The 24,450-nt window shown below is 48.5% G+C and overlaps 1 protein-coding gene across 1 annotated transcript in view; it reads left to right on the top strand.

The window, feature by feature from the left end:
* The first annotated feature begins 805 nt into the window (after positions 1-805).
* The window catches only part of LOC149367273 (uncharacterized), an 85,322-nt gene continuing 61,677 nt past the window's right edge, over positions 806-24,450 (top strand). The window contains exon 1 of the mRNA XM_089573487.1: positions 806-1,934. Within this exon, the coding sequence (XP_089429613.1) occupies positions 1,036-1,934 (899 nt within the window). The 5' untranslated portion in view covers positions 806-1,035. The remainder of the gene's footprint in view (positions 1,935-24,450) is intronic.

Raw genomic sequence — 24,450 nt, 5'->3', positions numbered from 1 at the left:
ATTTCTATGGCTTCTTCTGCTGTCGCTTCTTGTCCTGCTCGGGATCCTGTGGACGGTGAGAAGAAAGCGGTTGCTTGTTCTGGTTCGGTTCCATGAAAACGCATCGTTGTTCACACAAGGCGGTCGGTGTCCCTGTCCTCCGTTCTTATTCTTAGCACTTTGCACAGACACAGTTTTGGTCGCGCCTTCAAGATGAATGAACAGTTTTCCTGTTGAGGTGAGCAGCGTCGAAGGTGGTAAGATGCCTTTTAGATTCAGAGTTCTCGAAGTGTTCCTTTCCACAGAGAGAACAGCAAAACTTGTGAGCCTCTCGCCGGACTTTCGATTTTGCAGATACGTCTTGATTCGACGAAGGCACGAAAACTTACACTCAGAGGTGGCGCTGGAGACTGGAATAATCATTCCTATGAAACTGAGGTGGTGTAGGTATTGGAGGGAAATTTGAAATTTATGCATGAATTGCATCAGCATTATGGTCGTTGGCACTTTGAGGTTCATTGCCGCTTCGGAGCTCTCTAACACGTTTGGCATCTGTTTAAATTTGGTCACTAAGCGGTCTCAGTCGCACGACTAGTGAGTCGTCTGTTGGTAATTTTTTTTTATTCAAGAAATTTAGACTACACAGTGCCTTGGTGCAGAGGGCAAAAGGCGAAAATCAATCCGCCTGACTGGGCCCTAAGCACCACTCGAACACAACAGCAGGGGGCATATACATACACATACATAAACAATACAATGATCACAGTGTAAATGTTTGTACAACAGAACTTTCTAATATAAACAATCATTATATTGTAAGGCTAAAGAAGATGCGTCTGATGGTTTTGCAAAGACGAAGACGAAGTGACAGTGCTCTCGAGAGTCTTTGGCCAGCGCTACGCTTGTGTGCCTTTCGCCGACCTGATCCCGGACTGCTGCCGTTGCCATTCCCGTCGCCCCAGTACCTCGTACTAAACCCCCCGTTACATTTGGTGGAGGTGCGGGGTAAAAACATCGGCCCTGGAGCTCCGTAGTCGTGCTCTCCCGACGCGCAAGATGCCTGAGGACGTCCAACACCAGGCCGTACAAGTGGGCCAGGCTGTCATCTGTGCCGGCTCCCTTCGTCAACGGGACCCGACCATTTTCAGCGGCACCGACGAGAACGATGTTGAAGATTGGCTCACATCGTACGAGCGGGTGAGCGTATACAACAAATGGGACGATGTGACGAAGCTAAACAACGTCATCTTTTACCTCGCCGGTGTGGCTAACCTCTGGTATCGCAACCATGAGGCAGATATTCAAACCTGGTCCACCTTTAAGACTAAATTTTCCGAAGTATTTGGTCGGCCGGCTGTCAGGCAACTCCGAGCCGAACAGCGATTGCGCGACCGATCTCAGCAGGCTAGTGAAAGCTTCACTAGCTACATTGAGGATGTCGTCGACTTGTGCAAGCGGGTCAACGCTCGTATGTCGGAAGCCGACAAGATCCAACACATCTTGAAAGGCATCGATGACGACGCTTTTCAGATGCTTCTAGCGCGCGACTTGCGTACCGTTGCTGAAGTTGTCACGCTGTGTCAAAGCTTTGAGCAGTTGCGCAAGCAGAGGATGCTGACACGCCAGCGGCCACAGCAGGTTGAGTCGCTTGCCGGGCTCACGCCTGCTCCTGACCCATCGCTGCTACAGCAGATTAAAGACTTCGTGCGGGAAGAAGTGGCACGTCAACTTTCCTTTCTGCCGAGCGCTCACGACCGACCATCATATCTGGCTCCAGCCCTCCGACATACAATTCAAGAACAAATTGCTGAGGCTCTTCCACCGGCCCATCCGTCACCACCTGTCACGGTTCCGCTGACATACGCTGACGTTGTCGCCAGACCACAACCTGTGGCGGCTCCGCTCACATATGCCGAAGCCGTCGCAAGACCGCCTCCTGTCGCGGCTCCAGAGACGTATGCCGATGTCATCGCAAGACCGCAGCCGCAAATCTATAATGCGCCTCCGGCGCATTTGCGAGGGCCAGTGGCTTACCGTCGACCTACTCCAAGGGTCAGCGATTATTGGCGCACAACGGACAATCGGCCGATTTGCTTCTTTTGTGGTCTCCCTGGTCATGTATCTCGGCATTGCCGCCGTCGTCTCCCGGACGCGGAAATTCCTCCCCAAGCTCCTGGGTACTGGCCTCCACCGAGTCAGTACTCTGTGCCAGCTGCGCCGCCGCAAAGTCGTACTTTCTCGCCGGACCGTTCTACCCTCTCCAGCCGCCGGCCCTCTTCTCCACGACGCCGGTCTATCTCGCCTATGCGACGTCGCCCCACCGCTACCCAGGAGGAAAACTAGGCGCCGCAGTTCCTGAGGCGAGAACTGCGTCCACAACGAACTTCGAAAGGCCTCATCCGTCAGCCGCTAACCTCATTGAAATTTCCGTCGACGGCGTTTCTGTCATGGCGCTTGTCGACACTGGTGCTGCGGTTTCCGTCATGGACGCAAAGCTGTGTAGTTCTTTAAGAAAAGTAAGGACGCCAATTGCTGGACTCTCACTGCGCACTGCCAGCGCTCAGAACATCCAGCCGTCAGCAGCGTGTACCGCTCGCGTTGTCATCCAGGGGACCATCTATGCCGTCGAATTCGTCGTATTGCCCTGCTGTTCTCATGCTGTTATCCTGGGCTGGGATTTCCTATCGCGCCATGCTGCTATCATCGATTGTGCTCGAGCTGAAATCGAGTTCTCTCACCTGCCCGAAGCTGTCTTGGACACTGCCCCCCCTTCTGGTGCCTGTGTTAAGGCCCTCGTTGCCGAAGACATTGACCTGCCTCCCTGCTCTTCTGTCCTCGTACCCCTTTCTTGCGGCCCTCTTCGCGACGACACTGTCCTCTTCACTCCGTCCTCTATCTTTCTGCACCGCAAGTGCCTGCCTCTGCCATACGCCGTACTGACTATATCCGCTGGCCTCTCCGTACTGTTCGTGTCTAACCCATTCTCGTTCCCCAACGCCTTGCGCCTAGGTGAATGTCTCGGCACTGTACAGCCATTCGCGTCTCTGCTCATCCGCGAAGAGGCGGACGACGCGCCGCACCTCTCCATAGCCGCACTCAGTCCACCTACTGCTGCGCCCGATCCCTCCTCAACCGAAGCATTCCTTCGCTCCATCGACGACAACCTTCCAGCGCCGCAAAGGGCACAGCTTCTCACTTTACTTGATCAGTTTCGCTCCTCATTTGACTCACATCAAAGTTCCTTGGGCCAAACTTCCACTGTCACCCATGCCATCGACACAGGTGACCACGCACCGCTGCGACAACGTCCCTATCGTGTGTCTGTCGCCGAGCGCCAAGTTATTGAAGACCAAGTCGACAAGATGCTCCAGAGCGGCGTCATTCAGCCCTCAAGCAGCCCATGGGCGTCGCCTGTGGTACTCGTCAAAAAGAAGGATGGCTCCATCCGCTTCTGTGTAGATTACCGCCGCCTTAATAAGATTACGCGCAAAGATGTCTATCCCCTCCCGCGCATAGACGACGCTCTGGACTGTTTGCAAGGGGCCGAACTCTTTTCCTCCCTCGATTTGCGTTCCGGGTACTGGCAAGTTCCTATGAAAGAAGCCGATCGCCCCAAAACCGCCTTTGTGACACCGGATGGCTTGTATGAATTTACGGTGATGCCCTTCGGGCTTTGTAACGCCCCCGCGACTTTTGAGAGGATGATGGACACCATTTTGCGCGGACTTAAGTGGAAGACATGCCTTTGCTACCTCGACGACATTGTGGTCTTTTCCCCGGACTTTGACACCCACCTCTCCCGTTTGAAGCACGTCTTGACCTGCCTCTCTGACGCCGGCCTGCAGCTGAACTTAAAAAAATGCCGTTTTGCCGCCCGTCAATTAACCATCTTAGGTCATGTTGTCTCTAAGCAGGGTGTCAGTCCCGACCCAACGAAACTTCGTGCTGTGGTTGACTTTCCCAAACCCACCTCCATCAAAGACCTGCGCAGCTTCCTGGGTTTGTGCTCGTATTTCCGCCGATTTATTCGCAACTTTGCGTCCATTGCTGCGCCTTTGACTCAACTGCTGTCTGGAAGTGCGGATCTATCACTGTGGTCTCCAGCGTGCGACGACGCATACAACACCTTGCGCCGTCTCCTCACGGCGCCGCCCATTCTGCGCCATTTCGACTCGGCCGCTCCTACCGAAGTTCACACGGACGCCAGCGGTGTTGGCCTCGGCGCTGTCCTCGCCCAACGAAAACCTGGCTTTGACGAATACGTCGTTGCTTATGCTAGCCGCACACTCACACCAGCAGAACGCAATTACTCCGTAACTGAAAAGGAGTGTTTGGCGATTGTATGGGCCCTCGCGAAGTTTCGACCGTACATCTATGGGCGCCCTTTTGACGTTGTGACCGACCACCATGCGCTCTGTTGGCTTTGCAACCTGAAAGACCCCTCCGGCCGCCTCGCTAGATGGGCCCTTCGCTTGCAAGAATATGATATCCGCGTCGTGTATCGCACCGGCCGCAAGCATCAAGACGCCGATGCACTGTCACGCTGCCCCCTTCCAGCCGAGATCGCCAGCCTTTCCACCTTTTCCACCTCCGGCGCTTCTCTGCCCTTGCTTCGTCTCAGCGACATGCCTTCAGCGCAACGCATGGATCCGTGGATCGCTTCCCTACTCGACTTTCTCGCCAACCCGACGGCTGCTTCCCCGTCACGTGCGCTCCGCCGCCAAGCTGCCCATTTTGCGATTCGTGACAACCTACTTTATCGCCGTAACTACAGCTCCGAAGGTCGCAAGTGGCTGCTCGTTATTCCACGCCACTTACGCTCGGAGATATGCGCATATTTCCATGCTGCCCCCCACAGTGGTCACGCGGGCGTTTTCAAGACCTATACCCGCATACGGCTGCGCTACTACTGGCGCGGAATGTACACCTTCATCATGAAGTACGTACGCTCATGCATTCCCTGCCAACGTCGCAAGACACCTCCCCATCGTTTTGCTGCTGAGCTGCAGCCGTTACCATGCCCTCCACGCCCATTCGACCGCGTTGGCATTGATTTATACGGTCCGCTTCCCTACACTGCAGCCGGCAACCGTTGGGCTATTGTAGCGGTGGATCACCTTACACGATATGCCGAAACTGCTGCCCTTCCGGCTGCCACAGCGACGGACGTTGCCTCCTTCATTTTGCACCGATTCATCCTTCGTCACGGTGCACCTCGTGAACTGCTCAGTGACCGAGGCCGCGTGTTCTTATCTGAGGTGGTGAAGGCGCTTCTCAAAGAGTGCAACACGATTCACCGCACTACCACCGCCTATCATCCGCAGACCAATGGCCTCACTGAACGATTTAATCGAACCCTCGGAGACATGCTCTCCAAGTACGTCGCTTCTGATCACACGAATTGGGACCTAGTTCTTCCGTACGTTACTTATGCGTACAATACCGCTACGCAGTCCACCACCGGCTTCTCTCCTTTCTTCCTACTTTACGGCCGCCAACCCTCTGCTACTATCGACACAATTCTCCCTTACCACCCTGATGAATCTGAATATCGGCCTGTTTCCCAAGCCGCGCAACACGCCGAAGCCTGCCGCCAAATCGCCCGCTCACTCACGACTGACACCCAGTATCGCCAGCGCTCTCGCATCGACCAAGACCCAACCTCACCGAACTATTCTTCTGGAGCACTTGTGTGGCTCTGGATCCCTTCAGGCACTCCCGGTCTCTCCTCAAAATTTCTGGCAAAGTACCATGGTCCCTACCGTGTACTGGAGCGCACCTCTCCGGTTAATTATGTCGTGGAACCCCTCACGCCGTCTCCTGATCTCCGCCGCCGAGGACGGGAGACCGTTCATGTCCAGCGCCTCAAGCCCTACTACGACCCCGCCGTCTTGCCATCATCCTAAGTCGCCAGGATGGCTCCTCTTGTCCCCGGGGCGATTGTAAGGCTAAAGAAGATGCGTCTGATGGTTTTGCAAAGACGAAGACGAAGTGACAGTGCTCTCGAGAGTCTTTGGCCAGCGCTACGCTTGTGTGCCTTTCGCCGACCTGATCCCGGACTGCTGCCGTTGCCATTCCCGTCGCCCCAGTACCTCGTACTAAACCCCCCGTTACAATATTCTTATTAAGCAGAAAAGACGTCTAAAAAAATCACAGGAAAGGACAGTGCAAAAGCATAGATCCAAATATGTATTGAAAATAAAAGTATACCTAGAAAAACAAAAGAAAGAAGAAAAAAAACACAAAACAGCAGTGCAAGAGCAGATATAGATCCTACATATGTATAGAAACTAACTGTGTACATAAAAAATAAATGTGCGATCAATAGAAAGATGTAAGCAGAAAAAAAAATTATAGTGCCTTTTTCTGAACCTAAATTTTCGCCCGCTTACGAAAATCAAAGAGAGAGAAAAATTTCTCCGTAATATCAATTAACTCCGGATGGGAGATCAAAAGGTTTGGGATTTGCCAGTTTAAAGACTGCCTACCGTAGTTTGTTCTGTTTCTTGGTTTCTGTATATTTGTGCGTCTGAACTGATATCTTGTTTGATCGGTCGTGTACATAGAAAAAAATTGACGATTCGCTCTGAGTTCCAAGAATGTCACCTGAGACATTCGCTCATAATATAATATTATGTTGGCATCCATGAAACAGTCAAGAAGGATGAAAAAAAGCTCAATCCTTTTCTGCCATATGAATGCCGCCTTCTCCCATATATATATTCCTACCATCATTGTGTTTTTAAAATCTTCGTTGAAATTCTTCACATGTTCTGCCCAAAACGAGCAGAGCTGAGAATTTGATGACAGTAGTTCATGCGAAAGGATGGAACCTACCAGATGTCATTGCTTCGCATTGAATAATGATTATAGTTTTCGGCTGTAGTTAGTTATGTCATCAAAGAAAGTGTCATGAGAATTCCGTACAACTCGCAACGCCAGCCGCGAACACGCCACACACTGAGGAAGCATTGCTAACCAAATGCGAAGAGAGCGAAAACAATACCTGGGGCTGGGACGGAGCACTGCAGAGCACGGTGGCCAGCAAACGCGGGCAGAGGAAATGTGCTTGCTGGACCTTTATTCTAGCCGCAGTGAAAAGATGTGAAAAATCGCGACGAAAAAATAAACAAACAGGTCTAAAAAATGAGAAAAGAAGTGGGGCGAGCCCCTAGCACACATGGTGCATTGCCAGACAGCGCCAGCCCTGACACCACGACAATCGCAAGCCGAAAACCGGACAGGGAAGCGAGCGGCGTATACCGGGCAAGCGACGCAGAAAGAAGGAGCTGCAAAATCGGAAGACGGGCAGCTCAAGATACGGGTAAAATGCAAGAAAAGGTGAGGGGAGGATGCAGGGGATGAGGGGGCATGTAATAATCACACCGAAAGAGCGAAAAACTGGCGGAGGATAAGGAACGAAGGAAGTGATGTGAAAAGAAAACGGAAGAGGAAAAAACCTGGGAGAGATGAAAGGAAGGAAAAAGTAAAACAAGCAAGTATGAGGATCTCGCATCGAAAAAAAGGAGAAGAGAAACCCTATAAGAGGGAAGACACAAGAGACAAGAAAGGCAAAAGACAGAAAATTGCATTAAGCTAATGAAAACTGAGAAAATGCGCGCGAATAAGCGAGGTGATGCTTACGCAATTGTCTTCGTCTGAATACACACTGAGAACTTTGCTTATATCACCCCTTTTTACTTATAGCATGTTTTTAAACGGCTAGCTGGCAGCGGAAGTTCCTGCAATGAACACAAAGATCGTCAATGCTCACTGTCTGGGCATTTTAATAATGTTAAAAATAACTGGAGGAAAAACGACACTTTATGTAAGTTTTTACAGTATTTAGGGAGAAACAGCCCAAAAGGACGACAGACGTGGGAAGAACAGACACCACAAGTGCTGAATCCCAACTGAGCGTTGATTCCCAGAATGCAGAACAGCCTTGGGCGTAGACAGTGCAAATAAGCCAACCACAGAAGAGAAAACGACACGACACAAAGAACGCAAAAGAATGAACGTTCTTTGTGTCGTGTCGTCTTCTCTTCTGTCGTTGCCTTTTTTTGCACTGTCTTCGTTATGAGTACGAAACACCAACTAGCCCAGCGCCATGCTTTATTGACTGCAGAAGAAATTCATAATTTGAAAAAACAAAAAACAAAAAAAAACAAATCACAAAACATCAATGAGTCGCATCAAGATAGGAAAACTGTCTTTAATGCAGGACAAGTGATGGGTCACTAACACATGTGCGCTCGTTCTTTAAGATATGATAGGCCTCTGACTCCTGCCTAGTTAATTGATTAGGATGCCAAAACAATTCATTAGGATGCCGTGCACATACTTATTCTGCGTTTTGTGAATAAAAGCTCAGTCTCGGGTCAGCGCTTGTGATGTCTGTTTTCTTTTGCGTCCGTCGTCTTTTCGCGCTTTTTTTTTCCCAAGATGATTAATAATGTTCCTGCAGACGATCATTAATACAATGGCTCCCGCCAACGGAAAAGAAAAGTTCTTCGGCGCACACCACCCTACGCATTGTGCGATTCCTGGCGCACGGGATTTCCATCTTGGCGGGCAACTTTGCGTTTTTGCAAGGACTGTAAAGATTTTTGGGAGAAGAAAATTCCTGCATAAGCGACGCGGTGAGGCTGGCGTTGTGAGAGCGTCCATCACTCTGTTGGATGCTTGCTCCACGCTTTGTTTTGTTTCGTTTATTGCATTTTTCATACTGTTATTTTTGAAGCTTTTCTTAAGCGCGTGATTTACTGCAAGTATAATAAAATTGAGTTGTCAATCAGCGCCTATTCTGTGTCGCTGCTCTGGTGCATCATTTACTTTAGCCCTGTTGACACTTTCGAACGTTTCTCGAGCTAGCTGTAACCGCTAGCTTAATGTCGGCATGCATGTACTATGTAAATACGGGCAGTCGGTGACAGTGCCATGCCTGCAGGGTTTAGAAAATGGTTTTTTAGTTAAGATGTCAGACACCTTTGTACGAACTTCAAGATGACCAGAGAACATATTATTAGTCTATGGTTATAGTACTTAATTAAGTCATTTCGTGCCTTTAAACTAATGCTCTGATTTCGACGTGTTAACTATCCGGACAGATCGTAAGGAGTCTTTCAACCCTAATAAAACCACAAGTCTGCAATATGCACTTCGTGGACATCACGAGTGTAGGAGAGCTGAGTCAGTCTGACGTCACGCTCATAGCAGCCTAGCGCCGTGGCCTATTACGTCACCCTCCTGCCTCTTCATAAACCCTTTTCCTATCGGCAATAAACGTTGTTTGTCACTGACTGCCGGCCTGCTCACAACGAGTAGAGAATCACTTCCAGTCGATGCCCTGCATAACATATCTCAATTCTCCGATTACAATTGGCCGAAATTGCAGATTGCAGAACTCATGTATGGTATACATGTAGCAGATATCCAATATTAATTCTATTTTTAAAGCGAAAGCTTTATTACTTGCACTTTCAGCCTTTGGCGTGGCGTGGCGGTGCCACCACCACCGGCGCCTAACGCCTGCGCTCTCCGCCAGGAGCACAACAGGTGCTTTGTGACGTCACGCCGAAGAGAAGGGCGACCGACTCGCGCCGTCGCAAGCCGCGGCGGTGCCACCACGGCGTGGCCTCCGCGATCGAAGCGCGCTTTTAAGGCGGAAGCCTTTAATGCCTCATCGTTGTAAGCAGGAGCTGTCGACAGAAATGTCACGCTTTTCAATTGGTCGAAACGGTCGTGACGTCACAGTGCGCGAATTTCAAACGGGGCCAATTGTACTTTGGCTACTAACCATGCAACCAATTAAACGGATCGTTTAGTGATGCTCCAAGTAAGTTTGACTGAGTTTAATTAATTCCCTACTTAACCAATTAGTCAAACCTTTCTAGTTAGACCAGATAAATAAATAAAACACAGTAAGAAATTTGCCGAGCTTGGGAATCGAACCCCGGTCTCCGGAGTGCGAGTCGAGCACGCTACCACTCCGCCATGCCAGCTTTTTTTTTTCTTCAAGATGGTATTTATTACAGTGACGTAATGTTCTATGTACATGAACTATATACAAGCCATTATGAAAACAGTGGTAATCAATACATACTCAAAAGACATACACTAGAAAAGGGGCAATGCAGAGCACATCACTAATAGTGAGTGCCACTCCGGTTCGTACTCAGTCTGGGCATACACGTCTCTTAAACGAACAACCATTCGACTGAAGTGATCCTTTGTAGACACAACAGGTTCATAGTGTCTGTCCATCATGCGGGTTTTCCAGAGGCTGTGCAGTCCAATCAGAAATGCAGTACTCTTTAAAAATAATATACAGGCTGTTTCGCTAGAAGATGTACCTGATCTTGAGTGCCTTTGAATGAAACTGTTTTGCTGTGGACATTGCTTTATTTTGTATGTGGTTTACAGGCCTCCTAATGTAACACAAGAATATCTAACTAAGTTACAAGTTCACATGTGAAATTACAAAAAGAGTAAAATATTGCTATTCGGTGATTTCAACTTACCTGGCGTTGACTGGGAACGTCTGCAGCCATGCTCCGGGTACAAAAAAAACGTGGATATTGTATTCGACATTATGTTCACGCACAACTTGTGTCAAGTGATTCGCGAGCCAACCCGCGAATTTCGCATGAGTAATTCAGTGTTGGATCTTGCATTTGTTCCCCATGTTTTCCATGATTGCAACGTGTCTGTCACACCAGGACTTTCAGATCATCATCTTGTTAGTGTTTTCATTCCCATAAAAACGCTTGCCAAGACAGAAACATGTAAAGCCGCCGCGGTGGCTCAGTGGCTTTGGTGCTCGGCTGCTGACCTGAAAGACGCGGGTTCGATCCCGGCTGCGGCGGCTGGAATTTCTTTGGAGGAGAAATTCTAGAGGCCCGTGTACTGTGCGATGTCAGTGCACGTTAAAGAACCCCAGGTGGTCGAAATTTCCGGAGCCCTTCACTACGGCGTCTCGCATAGCCTCAGTCGCTTTGGGACGTTAAACCCCATAAACTAAACTAAACTAGAAACATGTAAAGCACATCGTATCATGGACTTCACACGTGCCGATGACGCCTCAGTTATTGAGCATCTTGAAACATGCATTGTCGAATTTGATGGAACCGACGCCTGCGCGCTCTGGAATCAGTTTAAGAAAATGTCACTATTGCCTTAAAATTTCATACCTGTAAAATACAAAAACATTCACAAGCAGACGCCTTGGATGACACGCAGTATCATTCATCTCAGACGCCGAATCGCGCACAGCATCGCGCACAGCAGAGCACAATCAACCATTTAAGAGAAAGCCTCGCCCTTGCTGTACGCCGTTCAAAAGATTATTATTTCAAAACAACTCTGCCGAACTTCATAAAAAACGACCCGGGTAAATTCTGGCGCCACATTAGCGATAAAAAAGCCCCTATATCAGAAATGACTATCAACGGTACAACGGTTACCAATCAGCCTGCCATTGCTCACCATTTTAACAATTACTTTCACAGTGTATTTTCTCAACCAAAACCGTACGATGCACCAAGCACAACTTCAGCACATCCATCTGAAGTTAACTTCATCTCGTATGATGGTGTCGTTTCAATGTTACTAAACCTGAAAACTAAATCATCCCCAGGGCCCGACGATATTCCTAACGGTTTTCTTCTGAGGTATGCTGAATCTCTGGCCAGGTTTTTGGTTATTATATTTCGCGCGTCATTGTTAACCGTGTGTATACCTGAGGACTGGAAGATAGTCCGAGTCGTACCTGTATTTAAAAAAGGCGACCGCCTTCAGGTGACCAATTATCGACCTATATCCTTAACGTCATCTTGCTGCAAATTAATGGAACATATTGTCGCAACTAGCATTAATGAATTCTTAGATCGCAACAACATTCTGACTGATTACCAGCATGGTTTTCGCAAAGGGTTTTCCAGAGTAACTCAACTACTTTCGGTTACCCATTCATTTGCGGCATCACTTGACAATAACAGCCAGATTGACGCGATCTTTCTAGATTTCAGTAAAGCGTTTGAGAAAGTTCCACACCACAGCCTAATTCTAAAACTAAAAACTATTGGACTTCCGCCTATTTTTATTTCCTGGATAAACGATTATTTAACTAACCGGAGTCAACATGTTTCAATCGGTCGGCACCAGTCTGGCTGTCTCCCAGTCACATCAGGTGTGCCACAGGGAAGCGTACTGGGGCCACTACTCTTTCTAATATACATTAACGACATCATCGGTGAAGTTTGCCCTGGCGTACATATTCGATTATATGCTGATGACTGTGTCTTATTTCGCGATGTTAGCAATGAAAACGATCAGAGTGATGTACAAAATACGCTTACTAATATTGTACAGTGGTGCAAGCGCTGGGACATGACACTGAACGCAGATAAAAGTGTTTCTCTTCGCATAACTAACAAGATAAACGCTCTACAATATGTATATAAATTAGAATCATCACCATTGCAACAAGTAGCGTCCGTAAAGCACTTGGGTGTAACACTTACTAATAACCTTTCTTGGAACTCTCACATTGATAACATCTGTTCACTCGTATTCCGTAAGCTCTGATATATAAGGCATAAACTTCGAAACGCCCCCGCTAACGTTAAGCTCTTAGGTTATAATACTCTAATTAGACCCAAGCTTGAATATGCTTGCATAATTTGGGACCCGTATACTAAGTCTAACATAAGAAAGCTCGAGAACATTCAAAGGAAAGCAATTAGATTCATATATTCAAAATATCTACCCACTGACTCCCCCTCAGACTTGATGCATGCTAACGGTACTGAAGAACTACAGGTAAGAAGACGAAATTTTCGTTTAGATTTTCTTTCATTACTTCTTAACAATAAACTCAGACTTGACCCTTCTGCTTATCTTTCCCCAATGCCAACACGGAATACACGACACTATCACAAAGCTCATTTAAAACCATATTTTGCCCGGACTAACTCGTTCAAGTTTTCCTTTTTCCCATGCACCATATCCGACTGGAACTCATTAACCGAACGTAATCAACCCTGAAAATCAGACGCGTTCCTCAGCCATCTTTGATATTGCGTATTATGTATTTTTTCTGCTTTGTCTTGCATTGCTGTATTGTTGTTTTACTACATTATCTTTGCTGTATTGTTGTATCTTTGTTGCTATAATTTTGCTTTTTGTGTATCTGCCCTTCCTGCTTGGACCTAACCATGGTCTGCAGTATGTACATAAATAAAAAATTAAAAAAAAAACATGTCCAGGGGTTCATCAACAAATGGCAGCGCAGTGAGATAGCGAACAGAATGTGGAGTCAGATGAATTCTTTTTTTAAATGTGCGTTGCAGGATATCCCAGAAGAGTACTGCATCTTTGCAACTGATGAAACAATGCTTAATTGTTTCTGGTTCATCACAAAGGCGGCAATTAACGGTAGACACAAAAATGCCCTTTTTATCTAACCATGTTCTAACGGGCAACGTACCGGTGTGTAACTTAAAGAAAAAGGTCTTTATACACGGCGAGACTGGCATCTTACGTACTCTTTTGAGTACGTCATGCCCCGGTAAACCAAAATACAGAGAGCGGTACATGGGCGGAGGGAAGAGCATACTAATCAAATCCTTATACAACTTTTTCCTCGACACTAAAAAAAGGAACTCAGGAGAAAAACGAGCAAGTAGGAAACGGACAGCCAAATACACCTCTTGCATTATGCCCCACAAACACGGACGGTCACAAACATTGGAAGACTCAATGAGGTTGGGTAAAACATGAACTAAATTTGTTTGCAGGAATGAACGTACTATTGGGTGTGTAGTGTCACGGAAAAACATGAAACGTGACACTATCTGTCGGACACACAGGTGAACTAGACCAAGGCCGCCAGCGCTTACAGGCCGAAAAAGGTTATCACGCCTCATGGATTCAAAAGACGAATCCCACACAAAAGTAGCGAAAACCCTGTGAAAACGCTGGATAGTGAGTCCTGCGCAATGAATAATTTGCAGTACATAATATATTTTAGTGGCGAGAAACAGATTACAGGCGGTCGCCCTGCCAAAAATTGAGAGGCCATGGGGGACAAACGTTTGAGCATAGCGCTGAAGAGTTGACACGCGGTCTTTCCAATAATGTGCGCTATGCTTATAGGCACTCAGAGGGACGCCAAGGTACTTTGGTGGCCTGCATGTCCATGTTATACCAGCATATTCAGCAGGTGCCGAACCCCAGCTACCAAACCAAAGATCGCAACTCTTAGAGCGATTAATCCGACTTCCTGACACCGAACCAAAGTCCTCCGTTAAACGAATAACCTCATCGATGCTTGGCTTATCAGTACAAAAAAACGCAAGGTCATCTGCATAAGCCAATACCTTCAGTTCGTGGCCCATTATTCGGAAACCATTGACAGCTCTACTGTTTATAACACTTATGCAAAGTGGCTCCAAGTATAATGCGAACTGGAGCGGAGACAGTGGGCACCCTTGTTTCACCGAAGACTGAATTGGGACTGGTTGCGAGAGACAGCCATTAACAATCAAGCGCGTGGTACAGGATTTGTAACAAAGGCGTATGCCAGTAGAAAGTATTGAACCGAGATTGACGTGATTTAAAAATGACAAAAGAAATGAATGACACACTCGATCAAATGCCTTTGCCAGGTCAATTTGCAGCATTGCTACTTGTTCTTGAGCGTCACTGCAATACTGCAACACCGTACGTGCTACATGTAGGTTAGATTGTATTGATCGTCCCCGCAAGCCACATGTTTGATGAGGCCCAATCAAAGTAGACATTGCGAGCTGCAGCCGATTTGACAGTACTTTACCAAAAATCTTATAATCTACATTAGAAAGCGTGATTGGTCTGTAGCCATCTACAAATCGAAGTTTTTCCTTATCCTCGGTTTTTGGTATAAAGACAATATGACTTTTCGTAAATGACTGAGGCAGAAATTCAACATCAATACTTGTCTCAAAAATTTGGAGCAGGACAGGGGCTAGAACGGATTTAAATGCCTTGTAAAATTCTCCTGAGAGGCCGTCAGGCCCCGGAGTTTTCGAGAGCGGCAATTGATCAATTGCATCTTGCAATTCACCCAAGCTTAAAGAGCCACTTATTGCCTTGCACTCATCCTCATTGAGTGGGTTAATCATGGACACCAATCGCGCTATATGATCATTATCAGCAGTGCTAGACGTGGCAGCAAACAGAGAGCTATAGTGGTTTTCAAACTCGGTAACTTTGACATCTGTACTTGTGACCAGGGCACCATCACAGTAGAGCTCCGAAATTCGCTTGGCAGCCCCGTGACGACGCTCATCTAGCAAGGCCTGTCTAGTAGGCTCCTCAGAGTGCAGAGCACGGCTGCTGCGGGATCGTACACGGGCCGCACGATAGCGTTCTGCATCAAACTTCTGAAGGTTGCACTTAACAGCACCAATTTCCTCTGTGTACAAGCCAGGAGCCTCACATTCAAGCGCATGCAGATGATAAAGACTCTGAAGTAACCGTTTCTCCTCACCATGCTTAAGATAAGACTTCACGGAGCCGATCTCAATAGCTATGCTACGAACTTCTAGCTTAAACATCTCCCAAGCTGCAAATAATGGGACATCCATGACCAAGGAAGATTCCAAAGCTGTCATCACTCGCTGCTGAAAATGCTGATCATTGAGAAGCTCGGAATTAAGCTTCCACAGTTCCCACTGCGGCTGAAATATGGGACGGGCGCATTCTCCAATCCGCGCAATGACCATACCATGATCTGAGAAAGAAACAGGCTTGACATCACATGAAATGTGCCGTTTAAGGAGATCTACGGAAACGTAAATGTGATCAAGGCGTGAATGTGAGGCTCCTCTGATGTATGTGAAGGCGGATGGCAATCCGGCATCAATTAAACCTGCGTTTTCGGTAATAAACAATAATATACCAGAGCTCTTATCGGCGTTTTGGTTAGGACCTGTGCGATCGCGTGGGTCGCACACACAGTTGAAGTCACCCATAAAAACGACATAACGATCACATCCTAGGAGAGTTGCAATGGCATGAAAAAAAAACTGCTCGTTGCACCGGATTATTTGAAGCATACACATTGATAACCCTCCATGACTCGCCATGCAGTCGGAAGTCACAACATATCAGACGCCCTTCTATGTCAACCTGGTACTTAAAGTCAGAAATAGGTAGACTCTTCTTTAAGAAAAGAAAGCAACCTGCCGAAAGACCCACTGAGTGCGACACACAGACGTTGTAATCTGTTAGGAAAGGTCGCAGGGCTATCTCTGTATCCACTTCACTTTCTATCTGAGTTTCTTGAATAGCGACAATGTCTAGCCGATTGCTCCAAAGCAATCGGCGTAACTGTACCTGTTTCTGCCTTGAACGGAGTCTACATATGTTGAGTGTTGCGACAGTCAACTGCTGGTTAGACGCCATGGTGGCTAACTGGAGCTTCAATCAGGCATCCACGATGTCTGGGGGCATCACTCCGGAAGGTGAGACCTCCCTAGAATTGACGCCCTTTCTCCTTGATCTGGAGCGCCGAGGAGGTTTCTTAGTCTTTGACTTTCGACGGCGGGACTTGTGCTTGGCGGGGACACTGTCCTCCTCAGAGGAGGCAGAACTCGGAGACACACCGCGCTTCAAGGCCGCACTTAAAATTTGCTCATCGGCATCACAGTTGCCGTCGGGGAGTGAAGTGCCAGGTTGGCACTCTGTTACCTGTGTGGCACATCCGGCAGGAGCCTCAGAAGATGTAGCAGTGCAGACACTCGGCACCGGAGCCACACCGTCGTCCTTGTCTTCCTCTGGCCCACGCACAGCACAGGCACGTGCGCCAAGAGCGCCATCACTGACACTACATATATCTGGAGCCTGCTCCGCCAGGCATCGACGCTCATCATCTGCAGACAGCTGCTCCATCTGTGAAGGCTGGGTAGGTTCATGCTGCACAGCAGGAACGGGGCCAGACAGCGGGTCAGTAGTCGCTGAGTCAATGGGCGGAACGGCTGGCGTGCCACCAGCAGCATCCAAAACTTCTGCTGCGTCCATCAAGTGCTCCTGCAATGCGTCGTCCATGGCACGGGTGCCACCGCGTAGCTTATCAGCATACGACACTACGCACTCCTCTGTAGTATGGCCGAAACGCCGACAATCATCACACCGAGGAGTGCAGCAATGACGGCGTATATGGCCAACCTTGTGGCAACGGAGACACAGTGGCGGCCTTCCTGGCACTAAAACCAGACATTGTACACCGCAAATTGTCAAAATGTGAGGCACGTCATTGACAGTGACGCCATCAGCAATAGTCAAGGCAACGTCTCGATTCAAGGTGCGCATGCCCTCCATTTCTGGAACCCGCCAGTGCTCCACTGTGATGGACGTAATCGTTCCGCAAGCGCGAAGGGCGTCCCGAATGTAAAAATCTTCAAGATGTTCAGGGAGCCAAAGTATCTTGAGCTTTACTGTCTTCGGCTCCGGGTGAATCACTAGACAACGGCGGTTTTTCACTTGTAACTCCTGAGTGCTCACGAGCTTAGCTTTCGCTAACGCTGTCTTGCATGTTATCATCCATACGTGAGACATCTGAAACTGTCCGATAGAGCTGATGTCACAGAGGTCAACGACACCCCGTAAGGCATCTCTGAAGTCCTGGGCACGATAGGGACGGCCAGCAAGGTCCGCATGCAGAAATACGGAGTTAAAAACCAGCTTACCAGCAGGCAGACGGGGAAGAACAGTACGGTAAGTATTACTGGCAGCAGAAACCGCAACAGTACCTCGGCCTAGGGCCGATTTATCCATTTCTGCGGAGAGCATCAAAAAACGCGACCGTTCTTCTTCTTCTTCTTCACCTCTTTATAATGGCACATACCCACGTGGGGGGATTGGCCAAGGTATAGTGGTATACATAAGGAAATTTTCATAAGATTACGAGAAAATATCGGAGCCGTTCGGAACGCCGTCTTCGTCTTTCTCCTACCACTCCGCCATGCTACCACTCCGCCATGCCAGCTCGATGGTTTGGAATGAACAAAGGTGCGTCTAGTCAATACGGTGTCTTCGTTCACTCCCATCTTCCTCCCTTCCCGTTACGGCGAGGTTTAGGTGTCCACCGAGATATGAGAGACAGGTACATTTCCTTTCCTCGAAAACCAATTCACCGACGAGCAAGGCGTATTTGTCCGCGTTTCAGATTGACCCAAGTTGTCGTGACGTTACCGCGCGCGAAATTTGACGGGTGTCCACCGAAATATGTGAGACAGTTACTGCGCAACTTCCTTTCCTCAAATACAATTTTCATTTTGTTCATTACGGCCTCTCTTTCTTCTTTCACTCACACTTCCTCCCTTCCTGTACGATGCGGCTCAGGTGTCCACCGAGATGACAGAGAATTACAGACCATTTCCTTTCCTCAAAAAGCGTTGCGTTCGAAGGGCAACGCACCGCGCCGAACAGGTGGTGGCGTTCTTTGGACTCCGTGGCAGCGCTACAACACGCTGTCGCGTTCCACTCCTAAAAGGCGAAGCTTAAGCGTCATTAAGTGGCAGTTAATTAATGTACCAACAAAATGTGCAGTGAACAATCGCGTAGTAGAATGCAGCACTCAGGCTTTCGCCTTTCAACTTGGATTTACCAGGACACTTACCATGAGTGCCAAGCATGCCGTTGTAGCCAGTGCAGGAACAGCAGTTCTACAGTCTGCATTAACATCACCAGCAACCAAGTATGTCCTCACAGCGCAGCGATTATAGTTTCACTACTAGTTGTGCATAGAATAGCCAAGTGATCACCACAGCAGCACCAAGGTATACAACAAGTTTCCCACAAACACCGCAACAGCACGACTATCATGTGAGCGAGGGCGCAGCCGTGGGTATTGCTTTCGCGATTTCCCGGCTTAACCAAGTTGAGCCACAGCCATTTTTTTTCCACTTCATTAAAGATAAAAAAATACACTGTATCTGGCGTAAGTTAGCAAGGCACAATTTGTGTGCGCAGAGCTGCGAGAAACGAAGAGAATTGGGGGGGGGGGGGGGGACTTTACACCAGCCGTCTTCCGTCAAAGAAAGCACGCGCTGGTGCTTTCCACGCGCTGGTGCTTTCCACCTGGTGCTTTCCACCTTTCCACCTCACTTCCACCTCGGAGGCCGCAGAGGGCGTCTATGTCACGCTAAAGGCGCTTTTCCGAGAAACAATCTCTCCGTCATTACCAGTCCGGAGGAACAGTCTGCCCTAGGGATTAGTAGGAGACGGGCAATTAACACTCTTCTCTGCTTTGTATAAAGTTATGTCGTTTCCTCAGAAGTAACGCAAATACAGATAAAAAAAAAGGACAGAGCAGCAAGCTGACGGGGCAACGGTCGTCTTACACTTATGTTAATCCACAGTCTCGCCGCGCTTCCCGATTCAAAAGAGCCAACGACTTCTCAAGTCTCTGCCTCGCTCATTGTCTTCTTTTCTTTGCCTCACTATGAAATTAAATTCGCTCGCAAATTGGAAGCACCAGAAGGAAGAGGGCTGGGGGGGGGGGGGGGGGGTATTCAGGAGGTGCTTTGCTCCTGCAGTAATCGCGAGAGCTATCTAACGCTGGCAGACACGTGAACAAACGATGACTCCTTAGCGCAGAATTTCACAGCCGTGTCTGTGCCTGTGTCTGCGTTTTCTCCACCACTGTTTCTTGTTTTCTAGACACGTGTTCCAGATTTTTCACCTTATTTTCTTCCACTTTTCCTTGTTTTCATTTAGCCGTCGAACCCTACGTCTCGAAAGCTCGGAGCCGTGTCTGTTTCCTTTTAATTAAAAATCTAATAACCCCGGCTCCCCGTTCCTCCATCTCCGCTCTTTCGTATCCCTTGCAATGTTCCCAGTTTCCCCTTCTTTTTCGTTCCTTCTAAAGGTCTTCCCGCTCATGAGGACTGCGTATTGTCCCTCATCCTCCCAATTGCTTATCTCCATACGTATTCTCTCCGGCGTGTCGGCTGTTCTTCTTGAATTCAGTTCTCGCGCTTTATCGTTCCGTAGGGCCGGCTTTCCACCATGCGCCCTCCTCACATCGACCTTCCCGTGCCAAGTGAAAACGAACCTCTTTCTTCTCCCTTTTTTCCTCTTTCTTTTTCTTTCCCTAAATGCGAGCGCGCGGAATGGCTACACCAAGCGCGGGAAGTGAAAAGCGCGGGAATTGAAAAGCGCGCGAACGTGTTTTGCAACGCAGATCGCGTGGGAACCTCCCTGCCCACTTTTCTCCCCACACGCGAAACGAACTCCCGGTCCTCGAAAGACAATAAGGAAATGAGAGAAGTGAATAGAGAATACGGAAGAGTTGCCACTAATAAGGACCAAGAGCAATGTACAAGAGAGTGTACCACGGGAAAAAGTTTCAGGATCAAGAACACAGGGAAGCGAGGACATGGAAACGAATTCACCCATGCATGTTTTGCCCAAGAAGGGGAAGTTACGAGAAAAAAAAATTGAAATGCGTCAGAAAGAAGCGGGGAAGCCAGGAGGATGTTATGCGCATTACGGTATTCTCTTGTAACAAGATCCTCTGTGCTTGCTTCTAGCTTGTTCCCCTTTCGACTGCATTCTTATAAAAAGAGAGCAAAACACAGGTGCCGGATTCTGCATTTCTTTGCATGATGTGCATTGCCGCGCCTTGCACAGATGTGCAAAATTCGTAAAAGACATTGCACCTACTAACAGCTGGGTTCTTTTTGTTCTTACCTGGAATCACGATATCTTAAATGGCAGGTTACCCATAACCCGCCGGAGAAACGTATAAAAAGCTGTATGTTACCGGTACTCACCTACGGGGCAGAAACATGGAAGCTAACGAAAAGGGTTCAGCTTATGTTGAAGAAAATGCAGCGAGTCATGAAAAGAAAAATGATGGGTATAGCGTTAAGAGATCGGAAGCGGGCAGACTGGGTGAGGGAACAAACTCGCTCTAATCAGATCCTAGTGGAAATCAAGAGTTAGAAATTGGCAGGGTATGTCATATGAACGCAGGATAACCAGTGGTCAATGGAGTAAGGAGGAGGTATAAGAGGAAATAAAGAGACGTTAACCGGAAGAATAATCGGTTTGCTACCCTACGCGGGGGCAAGCGTAGCAAGGGGCGGCAGAAAGTTAGTTGGGCGGATGAGATTAAGAAGCTTGCAGGGACACGGTAGCCGCAAGTGGCGGAGGACAGGGTTAGTGGAAAGACATGGGGAAGGCCTTGGCTATACAGTGAGCATTGTCAGGCTGGTAATGATGATAATGACTGTGTATTCAAAAATCTCGATAAATCATTCACATAACCTGTAAAGTATTTGGTTGGAGACCTGTTACAGTTCATTCATGGTAGGTAACAACAAAAAAATGAAAATCCTTCTTAAGACAAGCAACAGAAGCTTCAGACTGATACGAAATCTGTTTTTCAATACGGTATCTCTCCTTTGTGACACATAGCAGAGGTACGCTTAGGGTACCTCTGCCTTTATTTACCTCTGCTTAGTGTACCTCTGCCTCGCCAGCCAGAACTTTCTTTCGTGGGGGAGAACATGCACGTAAGTAAATGTGGGAAGAGCGCAAACGAAGTAGAGAAGAACGACACAGACGCTTCGTCCTGTGTTTGTGCTGTTCCTTTTTGCCACGTTTCACCAAGTAGGTCACAACAGGAGCCTTATGAATAAACATTGTAATGGTATTAATTAAATACCCTAAGTTACAATTTCAGATGCAGGATTTGTAACAATTTCACGGGGATAACTGATGTGATGGTTATGGATAGGACAAACTTTTAGTTTTTTTGCTGCTGTAGTTCTTGACAGCAGCTCCGTTATAAAAACCTCTCAATGGTTATGTATATCCGTTACGGCGTGTGAGCAGGCACGAGTAAGGTTGAAATACTTTATGAAGGAGTCACTGTAACGCGCCGCCCACTATCTGAGCAAGCATTTTAGAATACATGTCTCTCATATTTCATTCATGTGTTTTGCTGGTGTTAAAAAAAATTAGGCTTGCTTTGCGTTAGCTGCGACGCTTTTCGAGTCGTGCAGCGCGTTCTTCTGCTGTCTCTCGAGCGCGTTCTTTCTTTCTAGCTTGGTCCTGTCGCCGTTGCTTCTGTTTAGTGGTGCCCTATAGGCAACCCAAGCTCAAGTTTGGGAGCGCGACGCCAGCGCCGCAGCGGCGAGCAGCGGAAACTCGGGGCGCCGCAGGAGCAGACGCCCTGCTAGCTCTGTGTGCACGTGCGACGGGAGAGTCGCGCGAGGCGCAATCTTCGCGCTGTGACAGACGCGGTCGCGGCGAAGCAAAAAGGAGGTAGTACGAAGGCCGTAATGTAAAAACCAATGCGTATGTACACGGTGATCCACTCTTACCGCGGACACGCGAGTATGCGGCGGGGCTCTTCGGAGAGCCAGTGAGTCTGTCCCTACCATGCATGAAAAAAGTGGCAGACGACGCGCAGGCAAGTCGCTCGCTGCTCGATTTTCCAGCCTTGCGACTGCGAGCCGCTGAACCAATCGGCGAGACAGTCGAGCTTTTGGCAATGACGCCGCCCGCGGACAGTCGAGATTTTGGCAACGACGTCGCCCGTGGCCACGCCGGGCGACGAGCTGCGCTGCTCCCTCGCTGCCGTAGTCGTCGTTAAGCCTAACCATTTCGCATCGATGCTGCAGCTGAGGGCACTTCGGAACTGGCCAGCGCTGTAATAAAGGTGCTACTCGCGTCACCGTTTTACTATGTTCCTCGTCACATAATAAAACAAAGACGTGATCGATTTCTGTGATGCCTTTAACAGCGGAGCCAGCGGACAACAGGCGAGCAGCACTGGGCATCAGTAAAGTGGCTTTGGAAAAGAAATATGCTTGTATCGCAGTTATCACTTCTACCAGCAGCTCGCTATTGGCCAACAATCCTCAAAAATGATTCATTTTTGTCGTTGCTTTACTCCAGGGCTTAGTATGAACGCGAACAAACAATATTAGCGTATTTTTCTGACGGCGGCGGCAGGCAAACAGGCCGCCAGGCCGGCCCTGAGAAGCGCGCCGCTGCCGCTGTCATCATGACGCTCGTACGACCGGGGTGCACATCAATACCGTCACGACATCCTCCTGGTCGCCATAGTGCATTGCGAATCGCACTGAGCGCGAGTGCAGGAGACGCGGTCAAAGAAGACGAAATTCTCGAAAGCGCGCAAGCAATGTTATTCCGGAGAGTTTTAGTTTCAAGCGAGAAGGCGACCCGCAAGCCGCACTTGCAAGTGTGAACAATGGTGGTCAAATGTTTAGGGGAATCCCCCAAGGTGGAGTAGAATGTTGACGAACTGTTGCCTGGCCGCATGTCCTTTCGACTCGCACGTAAGTGGATCGCCCTGCGCATCGCATGCAATAACTGACAACTACGATCAATTGTCTCGCTTTATTTCGCAGAGCTGATAGTACTGCGCATATTTCGAGCATATAATTATACAGTGGACTTACCTCTATTTACATGTCATACAGTACGACGTTATTACTCACTCGAGAAACGCATTTTACAGTCAAATGGGCCTCCTCGTCGTCGATCGTCTGCTACACACAGTAGACGCGACTAATCAGTTTCCCCCCTTTAATTAAGTTTGCATTGCGGAACTGCGCGTCAGTCTGAACGATCTTATTGCGGCTCATGCAGGCGATACATTGCGATAGCGCGGGCGAGCGCACGTGCAAGAAAGCGCGCGTGAAAGCAGCGCGAGCAGCGAGCAGCGCCCCAGTTTTTACTTTTCTCCCATAGATGGCGCTGCACATCAGGCGCAGCAGCGCCACCCGGCGATGCTTTGGGAGCCTATTCCACCGAGGCGAAGCGCGCATAATCCCCCGCGAAGCGCCACCTCCTCACCCTCTACCTCAGCGGAGAGCACGCATATGGCTGGAGCGAGCCAGTACGCGTACAGAGGCTAGAAGGTTTTCCTAGTGTCGTGAACGGCCGCCGTTTCAAGGGGCCCCTGTGAAACCGGTTTGGATGCACAGCGTAGGTGGCGCTGCAGCTGCCAGGCGTGCATATACGTGATAAATATGGAAAGAAGACTAGAAGAAAGTAATCTGGGTTATAATGTGTCCTACAGATTAGGCGGAAATGTAGTTGAGCAGCGACTCCCGGGTTTAATGTATGCGGACGATATTGTACTGTTAGCAGATAGCCAGGAAGACTTACAAACTTTGGTTAATTGCTGTGGAGACGAAGGAGACGCTCTAGGATTCAGTTTTAGCGCAACTAAATCAGGTGTGATGATTTTTAACGATACAACTGATCAGGGGCTTACAATACAAGGACACGAAATACCCAAAGTGGCCGAATACAAATACCTCGGGATATGGCTAAACGAAGGGCAGATATACACGGAAAAGCACGAACAGGCTCTTAGGGCAAAAGGACGAAGAGACGCCGGGATAATGAAACATAGGGCATTATGGGGGTACAACAAATATG

Source organism: Amblyomma mixtum, chromosome 1, assembly GCF_055824585.1.
Source record: "Amblyomma mixtum isolate Tamu chromosome 1, ASM5582458v1, whole genome shotgun sequence".
Lineage (NCBI taxonomy): Eukaryota > Metazoa > Arthropoda > Arachnida > Ixodida > Ixodidae > Amblyomma > Amblyomma mixtum.
This window is presented reverse-complemented; position numbering and strand designations above follow the sequence as displayed.